The following is a 17,668-nucleotide window of genomic DNA, read 5'->3' on the forward strand; positions in this document are numbered from 1 at the left end:
TTCGTTATTGTATAATAAGTCGTTTAAAGTTGTAACTTTAAATTAACTTCAGATTAATTGTATTACCTAATGAAAATGATGCATTCGTTTCACTTTTTGATAACTGTAGAATTAACTCATCCTCGGGGTGGTGAAGACGATGATGACAAAAACCAGCCTCATCAGAGTGTGTAAGTGTGGCTCTTTGCTGTCTGTGACCTATCGACTTATTGGGACTGCACAGACATGTCTGTGATCCTGATTCAAAGTGCACAAATGCAGGTTGGAATACCTCTTTTTGTTAATGCGATGTCCTCAGAAGAAGACCGTGCCAGTACCACAACAAGAACAAAATGCCTGCTGGTTGTCATTATGTGCATCAAATAAGTCAGTACATGAGTAGTTTTAAATCAAAACACTGACCAAAACAGTTGATGATACCTTTGATATGGAACACTCCTTTTTTATATTCGAAGAAAACTCAAAAAAGGTCAAACAGATACAATACAACAGAAAGAAAAAAACAGTCTTTTGTCCATCACTTGTTGCCCAAAGAGCAAAATCAGGAAACTGAAGTTATCCATTTCTAAAGTGGTAGATGTAAAGGCAACCAGAACAGACAAAGTCATGTTCATAAGCTCATTACAGTACAGGAAATAATCCAAATAAGATACTTGTTTTATATATATATATATGTATATATATATATATATACATATGTGTGTGTGTGTGTGAAAGTAGACCTAACAAAAACCTTTGCCAGTTTACACCACTTAGTTTTTCTCTGTACTTTACTATGAATGTGATAAACACTAAAATAGCTATTTATGTCAAATGGGATCTAAACCTGTGTCTCAAAACACGCCCAAATTGTTACCAGTGAATATTTGAATGTTTATGATATTGTAAAGTCATTCCCAGTGGAAGGTACACAGTTAAAACCTAAAAGTCTCTGAATCAGCTATTCCAATTTTGCGCTGCGCCTGCCCTTCGAATCTGTCCATAGTCAAATTCCCCTGATCTCAACGCCACAGCAACAAAATGTCTCTTTGATCTTAACTTGGTTACTGACATGAGTGAGGGGCATTCTTCTTACAATACCACACAATCCGTTAACCACTAAAAAAGGGTTTCTTAAAGCCTTCAGTTTCCATCCCCCATTGCGTTCACTCTCCATTAGGTGGTTCCAGTAGGTTTTGCCAGTAGTGACTACACAATGTAGTCACATGGTATAAAGAAAGTCTGGCTACTGGGTGGCCTAAAATCTGTTAAGACAGAATAGGCCTGTCTGCCACTGTTAAATAGTTGTGATGCACTGGCTTCAAATTGCAAGGTTGATGTACATCACAACTCTTGCTCAACCAACATCGACAACCTGTTTGTGTGTGTGTCTGTGTGTACAATACTGGATGCATGTGAAACAGATGAGAGATTGTTTCTGTGTGTGTCAGAGTGTTATTGCACTCCTATAATAAATATAAGCTATCAGACAATCGACTTGAGTCCCGCTCTCAGATGGTGACAGGGCACACAAGGATTTTGTCCTCCAGCATGACACTGACGATGAGGAAGACGAAGTAGAGCAGGAACATGAGAAAGCCCAGAAACTTACTCATTCTCCACTTACAAGCTGCGATGGAGATGATGACAAAGAGGAGCATAAGGAACAGGAGGACGATGGCACAGAACAGGCCGTTGCTGCTCACCTCCACTGGCTTAAAGTCATTGATGATGTTGTAGATGAGCCATGGGAATGGCAGGCTGCAGGAAGAGGAACGTAGATGAAAATGTAAAACAGACTACAATAATAATAATAAATTTTTTTTTTTTTATCATGTTTTCATTTAAAAAATGTGTGTTTCTTTGTTTACATGTGGACTCACCCCACAGTGATATCGAAGATGTTGGAGCCCACTGAGCTGGACACGGCCATGTCACCAAGGCCTTTTCGTGCTACGATCACACTGGTGATCAGGTCAGGGATTGAGGTTCCAGCTGCTAATATGGTCAAACCCATGATTTCTTCTGTGATCCAGAAAGTCTCTCCAACCTACAATGAAGCAAAGTTTAGAAATGTATGAAGTACAGACATATATAACTGAAATCGCCTTGAGCTATCCTGCTGTCTTGTAGACGAATTTGCTAGCACAGAATTTCTCTTGTATTTGTTTAACAGGCCTGATAGATTTTCAGTAATGTTCATTTGGGTGGTTGGTGGTTTTCAGTCCAGTTTTATGGGTGTTAACAAAAAGGTGCCTCAAGTGTCCAGTTTTTTTTGCTTGGTTTGCAGTTCATATGAGTGACCTGGGTGAAAAAGAAAAAGCTAAAGCCCTTTTAAGACGAGACGTGTAATATTAATGCCTTTGTCAGCCTACTTAAGCATTTAGTCATTCACACATTGCTCACTTTAGTGTTAATGTCCATCAGGAATTCATTAAGACATATCTGTGAGTAACAGAGACAGCCACAGTGCACCGTGCTGTATTTATAGTAAAATAGTAAAATAAGCAAGGTATATTATCAAAGTCTTAGTCACATCATGTCATATTGACATAACATTTCATCATAGCGTGCAAAGTATGCTGTGGTTGTAAAAAGCAAAGCGGCTGTGGAATCAGCTGAAAATATCACTTTCCTGCTTGTTTAAGATGATTAAACTGTCAAAATGAATGTAATACTGATGGGGGTCTTATTGCAAAAACGTAGTTGTCAACTCGAGAAAGAGATGTGAGAAAGAAGCTTAACAGTTTAATTCTCCTATATGCTGATTGCCCTTCTGCTGGCCAGGTAGGTCAAAACCGTCACACTAATTTGTGTGCTGTGCATCAAACAGTAATTCTTTTTTTTTATTCTAAAAACAGGCTCACTCAAAGACAGTATCAGAGCTATAGAGGAAGGGGTGACAGCTTTTTTTTATCTACAGCAGATAAAACACATAGCCCGTATACTCTGCAGCCTTGAGTGGAAGTGATCAGTGAAACATGGATGTATACATGGTACACGGTATGTTGGCTGTCTCATGGCTGCAGTTATCTATCATTCACAATTGAACAATATAGTATAATTTGTTTGTACATATACATTAGTATATATAGAATGTATGAGGACAGAAATAAATGAAAAATAAAAAGAAGAAACAAAATTACTGTCATGATATTCTGATTAAATCGACCTGTTTTATAAAAAAAATATTTTTCTGTTCCATTTTATTTTAGCTTCAGTTGCTCTAAAAACATCCATAATCATAGCTCACTTGCACTCACACTGTCTATGCATCTGGCCCATGGTGTGTGTGTGACAATGACATTCTGAACACACACATGTGTGTGTGTGTGTGAATATGTGTGCCAAGTACCTGGTGAGCCCACCACACCATCAGGTAGGAGAAGAAAGCAATCCAACAGATAGAACCGATGAATGTTAAGGGGAAGAACTTTTCAGAGGCCTGGAAAAAATGAAAAGATAATCCCTTAATCAAGCAGGCAATTTCCAACTTTAGATTACATAATAACCTAATACTTTACTCTTGAGATGCTTGGTGTTTTACAACAATATCTTTTTGAAAATAGTACAGTGATAAATGGTGCAAGTGAGACATGTCATTGTTTTTTGGATAAATATCTATCTTGTGTATTCATCACTTATTCTAATAACAGCACTACAGAAAACCGCTTAGTGTGATTTTAAAAGCAAAATGGAGAGTATTACAGCGGCTCAACAGAATAAGAATTTTCAGTTGGTTATGCCTCACGGGCCAAGTGAGTGCTGAGAGTTCACTCTGTGAGCTTCAGGGCTCGCCCGGTTATCCTCATAATCCACCCTTTTGCTCCCTTTGCTGGTGGTCTCAGAGGTTAGATCCTGTTTAACCAGGAGCAAGCTTCTTGCAGCTTTCCACAGCTACGACTCGTTTTTTCGGTCTTTCTTCTGCTTTGTTCTCTTCCTAGCCTGTACTCATTTCTCAAATTTCCCAAAGCAGAAATCTTCAGCCTCGGCTTATCGTCATGTTGAAAACGTTAAAACCTTTATTTTTAGCCAAGGGGGACTTTAAATATAAGGCATACATTATTTTCAAATCACTGGATTATGTTTTGACTTTACAAAACGTCTGTACTTTCTGGGAGTAATAGGTTGCCTTATGCAGCACGTAAAGTGAAAGCTCATGATTTTTCATTGTGGGAAAGGGTTTTTCATTATGCATGATTGTCTTCAAAGTAGAAATTAAACAAGCATGTATTTACAATTTGCATGTTGAAAAACAATAAATTTGGTGTAATATTATTAATTATTTCATGTAGACGAAAGATGGTGATACGCTGCATTCTGGGACAGCGCAGCATAGCGTCATGCAATGTGCAGAGTTGTAAAGGTGTGATTGTGTACGTTAGATTTAGTGAATGTGTTCACCTCTCTCCTGACGTCAGGCAGTGTCAACCACAAAGGGAAAACAATGGGCAGGATTATGACGTAGGTGAGTTGTTTCCTGGGGGTGTCGGGCCAGGCCAGGCTCAGAGGCTGGTTTTCATCATCATCGTCCTCATCACCCTGAGGATGAGTTCATTATCTTACATTATGTATAGTACATACACTGTGCATAACAATATCTGTTAATATATTTTTGTGTTGGAAAACATCCCAGCATCAAATTCAGCAGAGTGCAGTCAGGTAATTTCATCGTGTCCATTTTACTGATGCAAAGTGTTGAAACTTTGTTTAAAACAAACACTGTATGGAGAAACTTTTGACGCAAGGTGAATTACCATGTCTCCTCCGGCGACGCCATTCATTGGCGGTGTGACTTCGACTGCAACTTTTGAACTATTGGGGATTTTTTTATCAGCTGTGGAGCAAAAAGACACATTAAGACATAAAATGTGGAGAAATGTTGATTTGATTGGTAAGAAATTGATTAATCAGATTTATATCAGTTAACCTGATATGTTTTCATAACCTGCTTATAATCACTCCATCTAATGTACCAGACTTGTTTCACACTTATATTCATACATTTATGAAAAAGAGTACAACCCCAAATATGCATACAATTTCTATGTATTGGAATTAATTGGGTTATAATTAGACTGAACTGGACTGCATTGTATTATTAAGTTTGTATTGAAAGCTCAATCAGTTGAATGACTTTTGTTGTGAATTGGCACTATCAGTAAAGTGAATCGAACTGATTTCAAATAATTTCAGTACTATTTAATCTTTTATCTGTCACTTTATTCTTCTTCCATTGTGTCAGTGGTACCCACCTATACCATTGGCATTGATAGCATCATCTTTACACTTCTTCTTGGCCATTTTGTGAAGGATTGATGCCTTCTCTCTGAAACGTCCTGCAACAGAGGCACCAGACATTTCACTACCTCCTACATGAGGTAGCAAGACTTGTGACAATTATAGTCAAGAGGAAATGGAAATGTTTGAATGAAGAATGTTTTTCTGAACAGCACATTTGTGTGCGTCATACCTTCATCACTGAGGGGGTCCAGTGTGTGTATCATGAGCTGGAAGATGCTGTTTCTCATCAGTGAGTTGTGTAGAGAAGCACAGCTTCCTTCTCTCTGCAGCTTGGGTTTGGCCTGTTAAAAAGTAATTTGACCACAAATGTCACACTGAATGAAAGCAAACTCGAGTTTTAATCAACATTTAATCAAGTTTTCATTTTACTTTTATTAAATCTTTATTTTTTTGACAAACCATCGATCAAATGTCAAACTATGATATATACAGAGAAGTGTGCTGTATATGCAGCATAATGTCGTACAAACATGCAACCTAAACTCACCATCAGCCTGTTCTCATCATCTCCGGATGCATTTGCCTTCAATGAAAATACAACAAAAGAAAACATTACTTATACAGCAAAAGACAAATGAAAGATTAGATTACCTTCTCCTGGCAACAATCCTGAAATTAGCTTAGACCAGGACAAATTTGATCAAATTTGCCCATCATAGTTTATTTTTGCCCACTTTTATCTGCTGATACATACATTATGCCAGTGTCATTGTGTATTCCTTATTCATATAGATGGAATAGTCAGTCATTCCCATCCCTTTTCCTGATGGCAACTGGGCCAAGCTCCAGCCCCCCTGTGATCCTGAATTAGATTAAGAGGCAATAGAAAATGGATGGGTGGATGGAAATAACTTTGTATTTGATTATTTGATTATTTTTGTAATCTGTGGTAGCTCATATTTTGTCAGGGAGCACTCTAATTTGTTAGTTTGTGTCAGTGGATACCATTCTGAGGGGGAGAGAGGATACATTAATGCATGCATTCATCAGTACAGGTACTTTACATGTCAGTGTGTGTTACTTTGAGGTGTAGATACATCAAATTGAATCTAGGAAGTCTGGTTACGTCCACAATTGCAGTTAAGCTATGAAAACAAACACAAACGACTTGAGCAATAGCATAGATGAAACAAAAAAAGAAGGTTTGACCATAATAGCAATCAGCAGCAAGACAAGAGAAGAGTGGAAGGGATGAAAACACAGAGGAGTCTAGGTTTAAGCTTGCCACAACAACTGTAAAAGAATTTTAGTAGAATTCATGTCCTCATGACTTTCCTTCATCAGAAAATGTATGACAGTATGAAACTTACATAGTAACAATTGATCCAAATTTACTACACTTTCGGTCTTTAAAAGAACAGTCAATAATTCACTACGGTTACAATAAGTAACATCATACCAAAAAACTTCTCGGCTTAATTTAAGTGTGTGACATAATCTACTTTTCCTTATTTAGTCCTCACAGCAGGACTGAAGCAGTGACTAAGCCTTCCAGTCCACCTGCATTCTGACGCCTATACATGCAATGTGGAAGTCTCCCACTAACCTGAACCTCAGACAATTTTCTAGATATTTATATATGTACACAGAATAACACCGCAAAGAAAAACACACTCTAACAGGCCAGTGATAGAGGTCTGCAAAGGCAGAAGTGGTGAGAGTTGTCCAACAGGGGAAGTCTGATGTGGGGGGAGAGAGTATTTGGAGAGTTTTGTGGGTAGATGCAATGTAATTTTTTTCAATGAACAGAATTAGGACAGTTCCTCAAAGCTCTACTGTCTAATTAATTATGAACTCAATTCTATAAAATGTTTTGATTAGATATATTTCTACCGATTTATGGAGGTGTATTAAAAAGCCAACTCACTCTGTCACAGAGCTACTTCTACTACACAGAGTCCCTGAGATAACACAGAAGAGCTGACAAGAGCAGGAAACTAACAACAATTATTCAAATAAATCAAAAATTAATTTTAGGCCACAACCTCAAAGTAAAAATGACTACCACCATGCAGCTGCTCTGTTCTTAAGATCATTATTCTGTGTTTTACTAGTTTTCAGAAATGTTGAAAGGTGCAAATTACACAAAAAATGCTGATTGACATTCATTTTCAGAAATTGATTTTAAATATTGGATAAAGTCAGAACAAAGTTGTAGATGCAGATGGAGAAAATACCTTTTAAAGACATGGACTGCAATATTACTGATAGATATCACCATGACACTTCCCCCAATGACTAATGACATTAGGACAAATACTTTTGATTCTGACTATAATTTTTCTAGATTTAATACTGAATATTCAAATAAAGCATTGTGTAATTTATTATCTGTCTGAGGGTCCAACACACTAAATGCGATAAGATAAACATCTAAATATGTATTTTGAGTGTTTTTTTCCTGAGTCTGAAAGACGACATGTTATGGAAGCAAAATCATCAAAAATCTTAACCTATAAAAAGTGAAAAGTAATTTAGAAAGAGACAGATCTCATGATACGTACATAGATGTGTCATGTTTTTCTTTTATAAAGCAGCACCCTTGTATTTAGTGAGTACATATTATGGGTGTGAACACATTTGGTTCGTTTTCCTCTGTAGAAAATGGTATATTATTTCTTTTCCAACGGCATATTAGTACTAATAAGTAGGACGTGCTTGTTTATTGTTTTATTTTTCTGTCAAAGGTGCAACTCAACAATTAAATAAGGCCCATCAAAACTTCTTTCTTTATTTTAATCTTTTATTATCATTATTACATTTGCTGGAGATTATCTGTACTCTACTTCTAAACTATTATGCATGTTGTGATGCCCATTGATATTTGGGTTTTTCTTTCTGTTTTGTTTTCACTATGTATGTCATTAGAATATTTAGCCAATGGATTTGCCTTTTCTGTCTCATGATGCATTTTATGTATATTTTCATCGAACACTCAATTGCTTGCAGTTCTTATCTTGTAAAATACTTCGAAGTTCATTTATATGCCAATGACAGCCAACTTTAACTAACATAATGCTTAAAAGAGAATGAGCAGACACAGTTAAACAATATTGTACAAAGACACACGAGAACCTACACAGTGTTTGCTCTTACACGGTCTGGTATTGTGATGGCACTGTATTTTCTGTGGATTAAATTAGACAAGACTACACTTTGTTCTTTTTCGATGTATTTATGTCAACCAATAATTTAAGATGGTTCTTTTTTTATTCAGTGCCCAAACAGCAGAGCACGTTTTCAAGATGTAAACCTCTGAGTTTGAGCAGATAATCCCTTTAGCCAGCATTTAACAAAACACCTGCTGCTATTGCAGCCAAACAAAGGCGGAGGATGTCCATTTTGTATTTTAAGCTAATCTCTATGTACCTGTTAAGTTTTTGTCCAACCCAGATATGAAAAAGCTATTGTCGTTGCAGGCATGCATCCCATCAACTGTCGCTGCAGTTCATCGGTTTTATCTTGTTCACATCCAGTAAGGTTCATTCACTTTACAAACTGAGCTACAGAAATGTAAAACCAGGCTTTTGAAACCAAGTCTGAGATATTCACTTTGAGTGAAAACGATGCAATATGCAATATGATCAATTTAAAGAAGACTTTGTACAAGAATGCTGAAGCAACCCAGAGGAGAAGAACAAAAACAAGGAAGCTGTGGACACCGGTCTGTTTTGTCCTTATGATTGCTGAACAGTGTGCTATGCATTAGCAGCTTGGCCCTGGTTCATCTTGATGAGCTCATATGGCTAATGAGAGCTGCTCAGTGGCAACACACTCTTTCAACCTGCTGTAGATTTTAGATATAGTTTAATAAAAAGTAACTGTTCTTCCTTTTGAATTACATTACTTAAGTTTAAGAACTCTTTTGATATGTAAAATCATTTTACCTTTCAAACTAGTCAAGGAGTTACCCCCAACTCCATGTTTCCCTCACCATGTTTCCATTAATGTGCATTTTTATTACTTTATTAAGAATTAATAAGCTCAACTCTAACTCAGTAACTTACAGCAAACAAATTTTTTTTGTTTTGTTTAATTTTTTTTAGATAAAATTGTACAATGAGCGATTGGTCGATCCCTCAGTCTGAAGTGCACACGTCAGTGCTGTGAATCCCTCATATAATTTGGATACACAAACTTCAGCCTGTCAGATCCACAAATTGCTGCAAACAGAAGTCACCATTGTTGTCACTCCTTCTTTGACCAATCAGCTGGGTCTTTTCAGAGGGAGAGCTTTAAAGATACAGAAGCTGGAACAGAGTATTTCAAAGGTTGAGTGCGGCTGCAGCACTATAGAGTTATGGTTTATTTTTTTAGATTAAGGGAGCAATGTGGAGGATTTTGTGACATCTAGCATCAAAGTTGCAGACTGCAACCAACTCAGTTATCCTTGAATCTCCCTCTACTTCAAAGTGGGTGGGAGAAACAACAAAAAAATGCAAAAGGATTTCTCTGGAGCCAGTATGTGGTTTGGCGGCTGAGTGCAACATGACTCAGAAAAAGAGCCTGTGCCTTCTGCGGATGTGTTACAAATGTTATATTGCATTTTTTGCTTACCTTAGATGTTATATAGTACATAAAATAAATCTAGTAAATAAAACAGAATTGTAAATTATTTAAAATGACTTCAAACTGATTTGATGTTTTAAACCTTGTCTGTAGGTTGAACTCAGGTAATATTTACAGTATACAAATTTCAATCTCTAAGAAACTATATCTGCCCCCTCAAATGAATGTAGCAGTAACAAGCACATGATGACTGAATGTATCTTGTAGAAATACTTGGGTTTACTCAGAAGAATGACAATTCTTTACCTAACTTTTTGTTCAGTTTGGATAGAGCTGCTGCCCTGCTGCAGTTGTCTCAGACCCTCCAGACAGGACGCTTCAGGGGAGACAGTTAAACTGCCAAGGGAAAAAGTGCCGACCTGGGGTCAACAGATTTACACCAGGCTTTCAATCTCATCCCGATTACCATCATGCTACCATGGTGCAATCAGATCACCTTTCTTTCTGCGACGCTCTCTCCCTCTCTTAGCCACCTGACTGTCCGAGCTGTGGGACTTATCCAGGATTAATCTGCAGTGATCTCCACTTTTAGACTGGAAATTTTCAAGCCTGCATGTCAAGTCCTTTATCAACCATTGAAGGGTCACAATGCAGTAATGCAATGCAGTACAACACTCTTTCACTCTCAGCTGTCAGCCGATCCCCAATAACCTGTCCTTTAAGTGTTTACAGTTGCACAACAGCGGATTTTTACCACAATTTTATGTCAGCAGAACACCTGAGCTGCAATTTGTTGCAGCAACAAAAAGAAACTCCCAGTTATGATTATTAAAAAAAATTCTCTTTTGAGCAACTGTAGACTAATACATTATTTGTGACAAGGCATATCTCAATTCAGGAACTTGCATCATGCCAACTCTGTTTAACATATCATGACTGAAAAAAAAAAAGTTTTCCGGAAATCCTAAAGCTGCCTACTAAAAGCTTTTATTTTTCATCCTCTGAATAAACTAAAACCAAGAAATAAAAACTATATCAAAGGTTAAACTGTTTACTACAGCTTTAACTGTAAATTATTGACTTTGCCTGTATGTTTATCAATATATCATGAAAATTCCCACAGTTCTTGTGTTTTGAGAAGGTTGACATTCTTCCAGGTGTGTTTTGTAAAAGCACAAATGTTGCATCAGGTCATAATGGGTTAAATATGAGGATTTTGTTATCTCGGACATATTCATGTTTGCAAGAAGAATTAGAGCACTTCTTCATCACTCTGCAGACATAGAATGACAGTGTTCTGTGGTATGTTTGCTGTCGTCACTGCAGGTAAGCGGTTGATAAGGGGATCAGAGAGGATTGCCTAAATTTAGCACCATCAAAGAGTAAACCTGCAGAACTGTCCCTCTCACATAGACACAGTAGGCAGCACATACAGTGCAAACCCGCCCAAAACATAGTTATGCACAAAATTAATACCAAACTTTTTCATGAGCATGTCTGCAGACCACGAAAGGAACATTCAGTTTTTTTCTCTCAGTGATCTGCTGATTCCTGTTGCCCCAGGGAGCATCTGACTATTATTAGTGGCTCTGATGGGATTGGAGAGCATTAACCTGGAGGATTATTTAGCAGCTACTGACATATGAGGACAAGGCAGCTGGACATCAAGTGCTGTCGACAGGAGGAGAAAAGCTGTTCTTGGGGCTGAAGTGAGGCAGTCTGAAGAAGCTGATTCCCAGAAGGACACACAAGTCAAACAGAGAGAGCTTATGCAACAGCACTGATACTAATAGGTACTCATGAGGATGTCTCTTCATGATCATTTTTTACAAAAACTATTTGGTGGGTAGCTGATTCTGAGGAATACACTGGAAAAATAGAAGAATTGATTTGATAGTTCTTATATATAAAATTCCCTACAAATAGACATGCTTCTTTATGTTTTTTTTTCATTTTGTTTCCACATAACAAGGCATTTAATTGGAGAGACTGACAAGCAGATGAGCTCATACTGGGGTCAAGTGATTATAAGCTCATCTGTGGCCTAAAACGTGAGTCCTGATTCTTGCTATGGCTATAATAAGGTCTTAAAAAACTGCATCCCATCAACAGCCATTGTGCCTTTAAAGTTTGTGTGCATCTTCAAAGGTAGAATAGGTTTCCAGAGGATAAAGACGGATCCTGTGCAGCACTTCCTTGTATTAACCCCTGAAGAAGTAATGGAGATCGATGTCGGACTGCAATCGGTCTCAAGCAGTTTTCATATTTGCCACTTTAGCATCATCAACAGATCTGATTCAAAATGCTCACAAATACATGCACTTTTTCAGCAATCTAGAGACAAAAAGTCTGATCTTTTGAACTTTGTGTAGGACATGGTAATGTGTTTGAGTGTTGCTTTATTCATCCATCCATCCATTCATTTCCGATACGCGCTTAATCCAACTCAGGGTTGTGGGGGGGGGGGGGGGGGGGGGTGGAACCTATCCGAGCTGTCATTGCGTGAGGGGCAGGGTACAGCCTGGACAGGTCACCAGTCCATCACAGCCGTTCTATTCATGCATGTGTTATTCATAATCACTGCGTCACTTCATGAAGCGATCAGTTTAGTCAGCTTAAAGGGAAGTCTTCATTCAAACACCTTCACGTTGAAAATCATGCTTTTGTAATGTCTCCTCATTGCTTGGATTTCTTCTCTCAAAACCCAAAACAACTTTTTAATGTGTCGATATTATTGTCAACAGACACAGAAAAGCTTTATTTTTAGATCTGCGTGTAATCCATGTTTCGATGAATAACCACAGATGCTCCAAAATTAAGTTTGTTATGTAGGTTTGTTTACAGTTTTGAACGAGGGGGGACACACAACGCCCAGAGCTACTCCCTTCCTACTGAAACAACAGACTACGGTGAATTGTCAAGAATCCAGACAACCAGTGAGTTTGGAGGTTTTGCTCCTTCTTGTTTCATCACAGTTTTTCTTTTATCAAAATATCTTTTCAGACATCAGCAGGGATTGGGAAATTGTTTTCAAAACTATTTATATTACATTTGGAATTGATAGGTGAAAAAATTAAATAAATGATAAAAAAAAATCTAAAGAATTTCTGAATAAAACCCATGAGCATTTTAAAACAACTTGAATTAACTGAATGAATGAAAAAAATAATTAAGCCTTAGTGCAGGAGGCTAATGTGTAGTTTCTATTTGACATGTGCTTTCCATGTTACAAATACGAAGATATTTTTTATTGAGATGGACAAATTATGGATCATAATTGTTAATTGGACCTCAAACACCTAATAGGTCTTTTTAGCATAAACCATTATTCTTTGTTTGTTAGAAAGAATTCTCTATTGTAAATTATATGATTCAGATCCAAACCAAAATTAAAAAAGGTTTTTCAATTGCCTATCCACAACACCACCACATTTCAGAATTAATCATTTCCTTGTGTAAGTTTGCAGATAGATAGATAAACTAAGTGATAATGATCACATACCTCATCATCGGGGAAGGACTATCAACAGTTATCTGGGCATAGTTTATGAAAATAATGATGTGAAAATTCCATCACCCCTCCATAAAATGTAGTTTGTACATTAATAAGCATAAATGACAAATTAATCTACTGTTTTAAAGTCTTAAATATTCTAACGTAGGCTTTGTTCAGTATCATAATCCAGATTAATTGAGGAACATCCACCCAGAACTGTTATATCACTCCTTTTCTGAGAGCCTCGCTGGCCTCTGGTTTGAACAAGGTCTCTAAAAGCAGTGACTGAAGATGAGGCCTGCTCACAGACTTAGTCAGCACAAACAGATTGCAGTTTGGCTTTGCCTGACATTGGACGAGCTGCACAGGTGGGGGGTTAAAATAGATATTTATATCCATTGAAAGGGAAATTCTAAGACTTTTGGCTACCAGACAGACTGTGGTCTGTTCTGCTTATGGTTTAAGATCCTCTCAGATTCTCAGAATAAGAGCACTACTATTCTCAGGATCAGTAGCCATATCGGATTTTCACACTTAGAACTTATGTATTGTGAAAAAGAAATGTTTGATCTCAGATCAGATAGCAAGAATGGCTCAAACTGAAAATAATTTTTATAAGTTTATAGTTTTATAATGAGGGATGCACTATGAGAGTTATATTTTTGACATTTTGTCATTTAAATCCAGCCTTCTCACTTGATACAGATATAGCAGAACAAAAAAGAGTGCTAAAAGCCATGGTGATTGTTTTTGGTGGGAATGTCCCTTTGTTGACTGAGAACGAGATTAGAGATTAGAGAATGACAAAGGATGGATTATGGTTTATTATCCGTGGAGGGATGGATGGATGGATGGATGGATGGATGGATGGATGGATGGATGGATGGATGGATGGATGGATGGATGGATGGATGGATGGATGGATGGATGGATGGATGGATTTGGTGCACTCACCTTTGGTGCACTCTCCAGCTCGTCCACTTGGTTGCCGCCCAGCTTGCTCTTGATGAGAAGTTCCACAGTACTATTGAACTTCATGAATGTCACGTAGCAACCATAGCACGACAGTAGGCTGATACTTTCCGCCAATGTGATTTGATTATCCAGAAAGAAGTAGATGAGCATGAGCAAGCCAATTGTATAGAAAGAGACGTCTCTGAACAGAGGCCACCAGGTGAGGTTCAGCACCTCTTTGGAGAACAGGGCGCACATCCCGATCACAAACAGGATGTTGAAGACGGCCGATCCCACAATTGTACCAATACCCACGTTACTGTGAGAGATGAACACTCCTATGACAGAGGTGAAGAGCTCTGGGGCCGAGCCACCTGCAGCCATAAAGGTAGCTCCTGCCACATCATCAGAGATCTCCAGCTTCTCTGTGATGACAGTGAGGGCAGGGACAAAAAACTCATCGCAAACGATGGCTAAGGCTATGAACATGTACAACATTCCAAACATATGAAACACCACATAGCCCTGGCGTCTCTGCTCCAGACTGAATAAGTCCGTTGGGTAGTCCCCCTGATTCAGCTCTATGTCAGAAGACTTCATGGCCACTGGTGTGTCCTCTGGGGCAGCTGAGAGGTTGTGGTGCTGCAGAAGAGTCCTCTGGGGCAATGCTGCATTGTCTGAGCCCTGAGCAGGTGATCCTAGCTCAGTTGCCACAACTGTGACCAGCGACAAGGCACTGAATGAACAAACTGTGCAGGCAACCACCAGGCTGATAATGAAGCCCAGAATCCGACCGGGTCTCAGCTTTCTTTTGACACCCTGATAGTGGTACCGGTTGCTGCTCCTGTGAGGACCCAGAAGAGGATCAGAGCAGGAATAAGCTATCATGTCTCGACTTCTTATGGGTAGCGTGAAATCCATGGTGTTTGGCGCAGGTTGTCAGGCAGAGTGGAAGTCTGGAATCCCCGCCAAAGCTGGGTTGGTGATGTTGGTGGCTACAAGGGCGGGGTTCTGACAGGCCGCAGTGGCTTACCGGTTTGTTAGCATGTTGCTTCCAAGACTAAACACAATGGAGGCCCTCTAGTCTTATTCCAGGATCTAGCACATTCAAAGGTTTCCTCATATTACTCCCTGCAAGACAAAGAAAACAGTGGTTATAAGTTATGATGCAGAAACGTAATTTGAAATATAAACAAAAATGTTCAATTTCTAAATACTGTGATGTATGAAGATTTGTAACTTATAAAACCAAAATCAGCCATTCTCCTGCAACAATAAGAATATATAGATCTTAGCAAGTATTTACACGTTTGTTGTCATGTTGTCTGTTTTTTGTTTGATTCAAGATTTCTTCCATCCCTGATATGTGATATAGGTCTTATTTGGCTTGTTCAGGGTGATGAAAAGAAAATGATTTATTCAGAACCATTTTTTGATTCCCTCCTCCTCCCTCCTTCCACTTTCTGTCACTGTCATTGTGCTCCTCGTGAGCAAATAGTTTGGAAATAGTTGGCATTAATATTCACTGGCTAGTTTAAAGATGATATATCAAGACAGTTTTAAGTTCTCTTTAAACCTTCTATTTGCTTATATGTAAGTACGTCAGTATCAGTAAGCCATTATAAAAATGCTCAAGGTGAAAGAACAACCTGCGGTTCTGAGCAATGATTGTTTTTTTTATTTATATTATGTAACTCTGTTCCAAAAAAAGTTTTTTTTATCTGTATCTGATTCAAAAGAATAGAATCAAAACATGTCAAATGTTGAAACGGATCATATGTTTTTACATATATTTCTAATAGCAATAAACACAATCAGTTTCAACATTGAAGAGTTGCATTAAAAACAGATGGACTAAAGCAAATTTTTACAATAAAAGTAAAGTACAGAGGGATAATCCAGCTGTTTATCAGTGGTACATTACTTGCATTAGTTGGACATTTGGGAAGTCACTGTTAATGCTGACTGATAAATACAGGGTTTGACACAACATGTGCTGCCATCAGGCGATGCTAATTTTAATTTTATTTTATTAAGTCACTACCAAGCCACACTCTACAAGTGTTACAAACCAGCATGACTCTATCTCAAAATGAGTAAATAACCAAATAAAAAAATCGGACTGCTTTTTTAAGGCTGTTTTCTAGTTAATAAGTAGTGATGATTGGATGATTTAAGTATACCTAGTTGTAGTTGCAGTCTGTTGTCCATTATAAAAGTACATACAAAGATTATATGAATACATAGAATATTAATATGTAAGACTTTTGGAGGAGTTGCAGTATTGTGAATTAGAAATTAAAGTATTAATAGCTACATTTCTGTTAAAATGACAAAGCTTTCAGGTGGGGAGCTGTCTTTTAAATGAGGCTTGGACATTAGTGAAAGCTCATTAAGAAACCTTTTAATCCCTGAGAAGATATACTCAGATTAGCCTCGGGCCCTGCACACCAGTACCACTCCACAAAGTCAAACATCAGACACCAATAAAATTAACTTGACAAATAAAAACTGGAGAGGTTCATTTGCACATCTATTATTTCACTCTACAGCTAACACTTGTGTAAACTGCAAATATTATATCTGAAGTCCTTTAAATTCTGTTCGGTCTCAGTGAGCCATCCAGTTTTATATTTATATTTATGCATTTGGCAGACGCTTTTCTCCAAAGCGACTTACACTGGTAGGCGTATAGGTAAGGGGGTTTTGCCTGAGGACCCCTACTGGAAGTAGTTCCTTTCATGCAGGGGATTTGAACCCACATGAAAGGCAGTAATCTTACCACTACACTATCCAATTCCCTTGAAAGTGTTGAAAGTTTTCAAATCTCAAAACTCTGATAAGGAAGCAGCTCTTGTGAAGTTAGTTTAAACTGTTTTCGGGCATTAGAGTGAATACAAACTAATACTACTTTTGCTCTTATACTACAACTAATTATGTTCTCATACCACACTTGGATATCTCTCGTTCTGCAGGAGGCACTCCAGCAGCTGGCAGGCAGTCAGATCCTGAGTCTCTGGGGGAATATTCCAGTAAATTGACACCAAAAGCAGAAGAATCCCAAGCGTCTAGTGCTCAGTTTGAAGGTCCAAACTGAAAATCCTCAGTGGGATTTTCATCTCTGAGCTGAGGAGGAGCTCCAAGACACTGGGTCAGAGTGGGCCACTCCCTCTCTCTCAGTGTTTCTCCCCTCCCTGATATTGTCTCCTTCTTTTAGATCTTTCTCACCTCCTCTCTTCTGTCAGTATATCTACTTGTTCCCACTTTGGTAAGCACCCTTTATATTTCTTCCCATGTCCAACAGAAACAAATTGGTACTTTACAACAAATTCAGATTTTGTTGGGGCTGTTAATTATCATATCATTGGATCACAGTGCAGGATAAAAAGCATTTGATATTAGTCCTTGTCACCTTTTGAAATAATG

General features: G+C 38.0%; 1 protein-coding gene across 1 annotated transcript; it reads right to left on the reverse strand.

Moving 5' to 3' along the window:
* Positions 1-1,485: 1,485 nt before the first annotated feature.
* slc24a2 (solute carrier family 24 member 2) lies at positions 1,486-15,163 on the reverse strand. Its single transcript, XM_072383784.1, has 9 exons — positions 14,243-15,163; positions 5,771-5,806; positions 5,453-5,564; positions 5,235-5,318; positions 4,737-4,816; positions 4,384-4,521; positions 3,335-3,424; positions 1,863-2,029; positions 1,486-1,740 (listed from the first exon to the last, which is right to left on the reverse strand). Exons 1-9 carry the CDS (start codon positions 15,161-15,163, stop codon positions 1,491-1,493), a joined length of 1,878 nt encoding a protein of 625 aa, XP_072239885.1. The 3' UTR covers positions 1,486-1,490.
* Between the last annotated feature and the right edge of the window lie 2,505 nt (positions 15,164-17,668).

Source organism: Leuresthes tenuis, unplaced genomic scaffold, assembly GCF_036924035.1.
Source record: "Leuresthes tenuis unplaced genomic scaffold, fLeuTen1.0.hap1 SCAF_4, whole genome shotgun sequence".
In the NCBI taxonomy this organism is placed as follows: Eukaryota; Metazoa; Chordata; class Actinopteri; order Atheriniformes; family Atherinopsidae; genus Leuresthes; species Leuresthes tenuis.

Coding starts and splice junctions, on each gene's coding strand:
- slc24a2 (XM_072383784.1), bottom strand. CDS start 15,163: ATGGATTTCACGCTACCCATAAGAAGTCGAGACATGATAGCTTATTCC. Junction 4,522..4,736: donor GCGTCGCCGGAGGAGACATG/GTAATTCACCTT, acceptor ACTCATCCTCAG/GGTGATGAGGACGATGATGA. Junction 2,030..3,334: donor TGGTGTGGTGGGCTCACCAG/GTACTTGGCACA, acceptor GCTTCATTGTAG/GTTGGAGAGACTTTCTGGAT.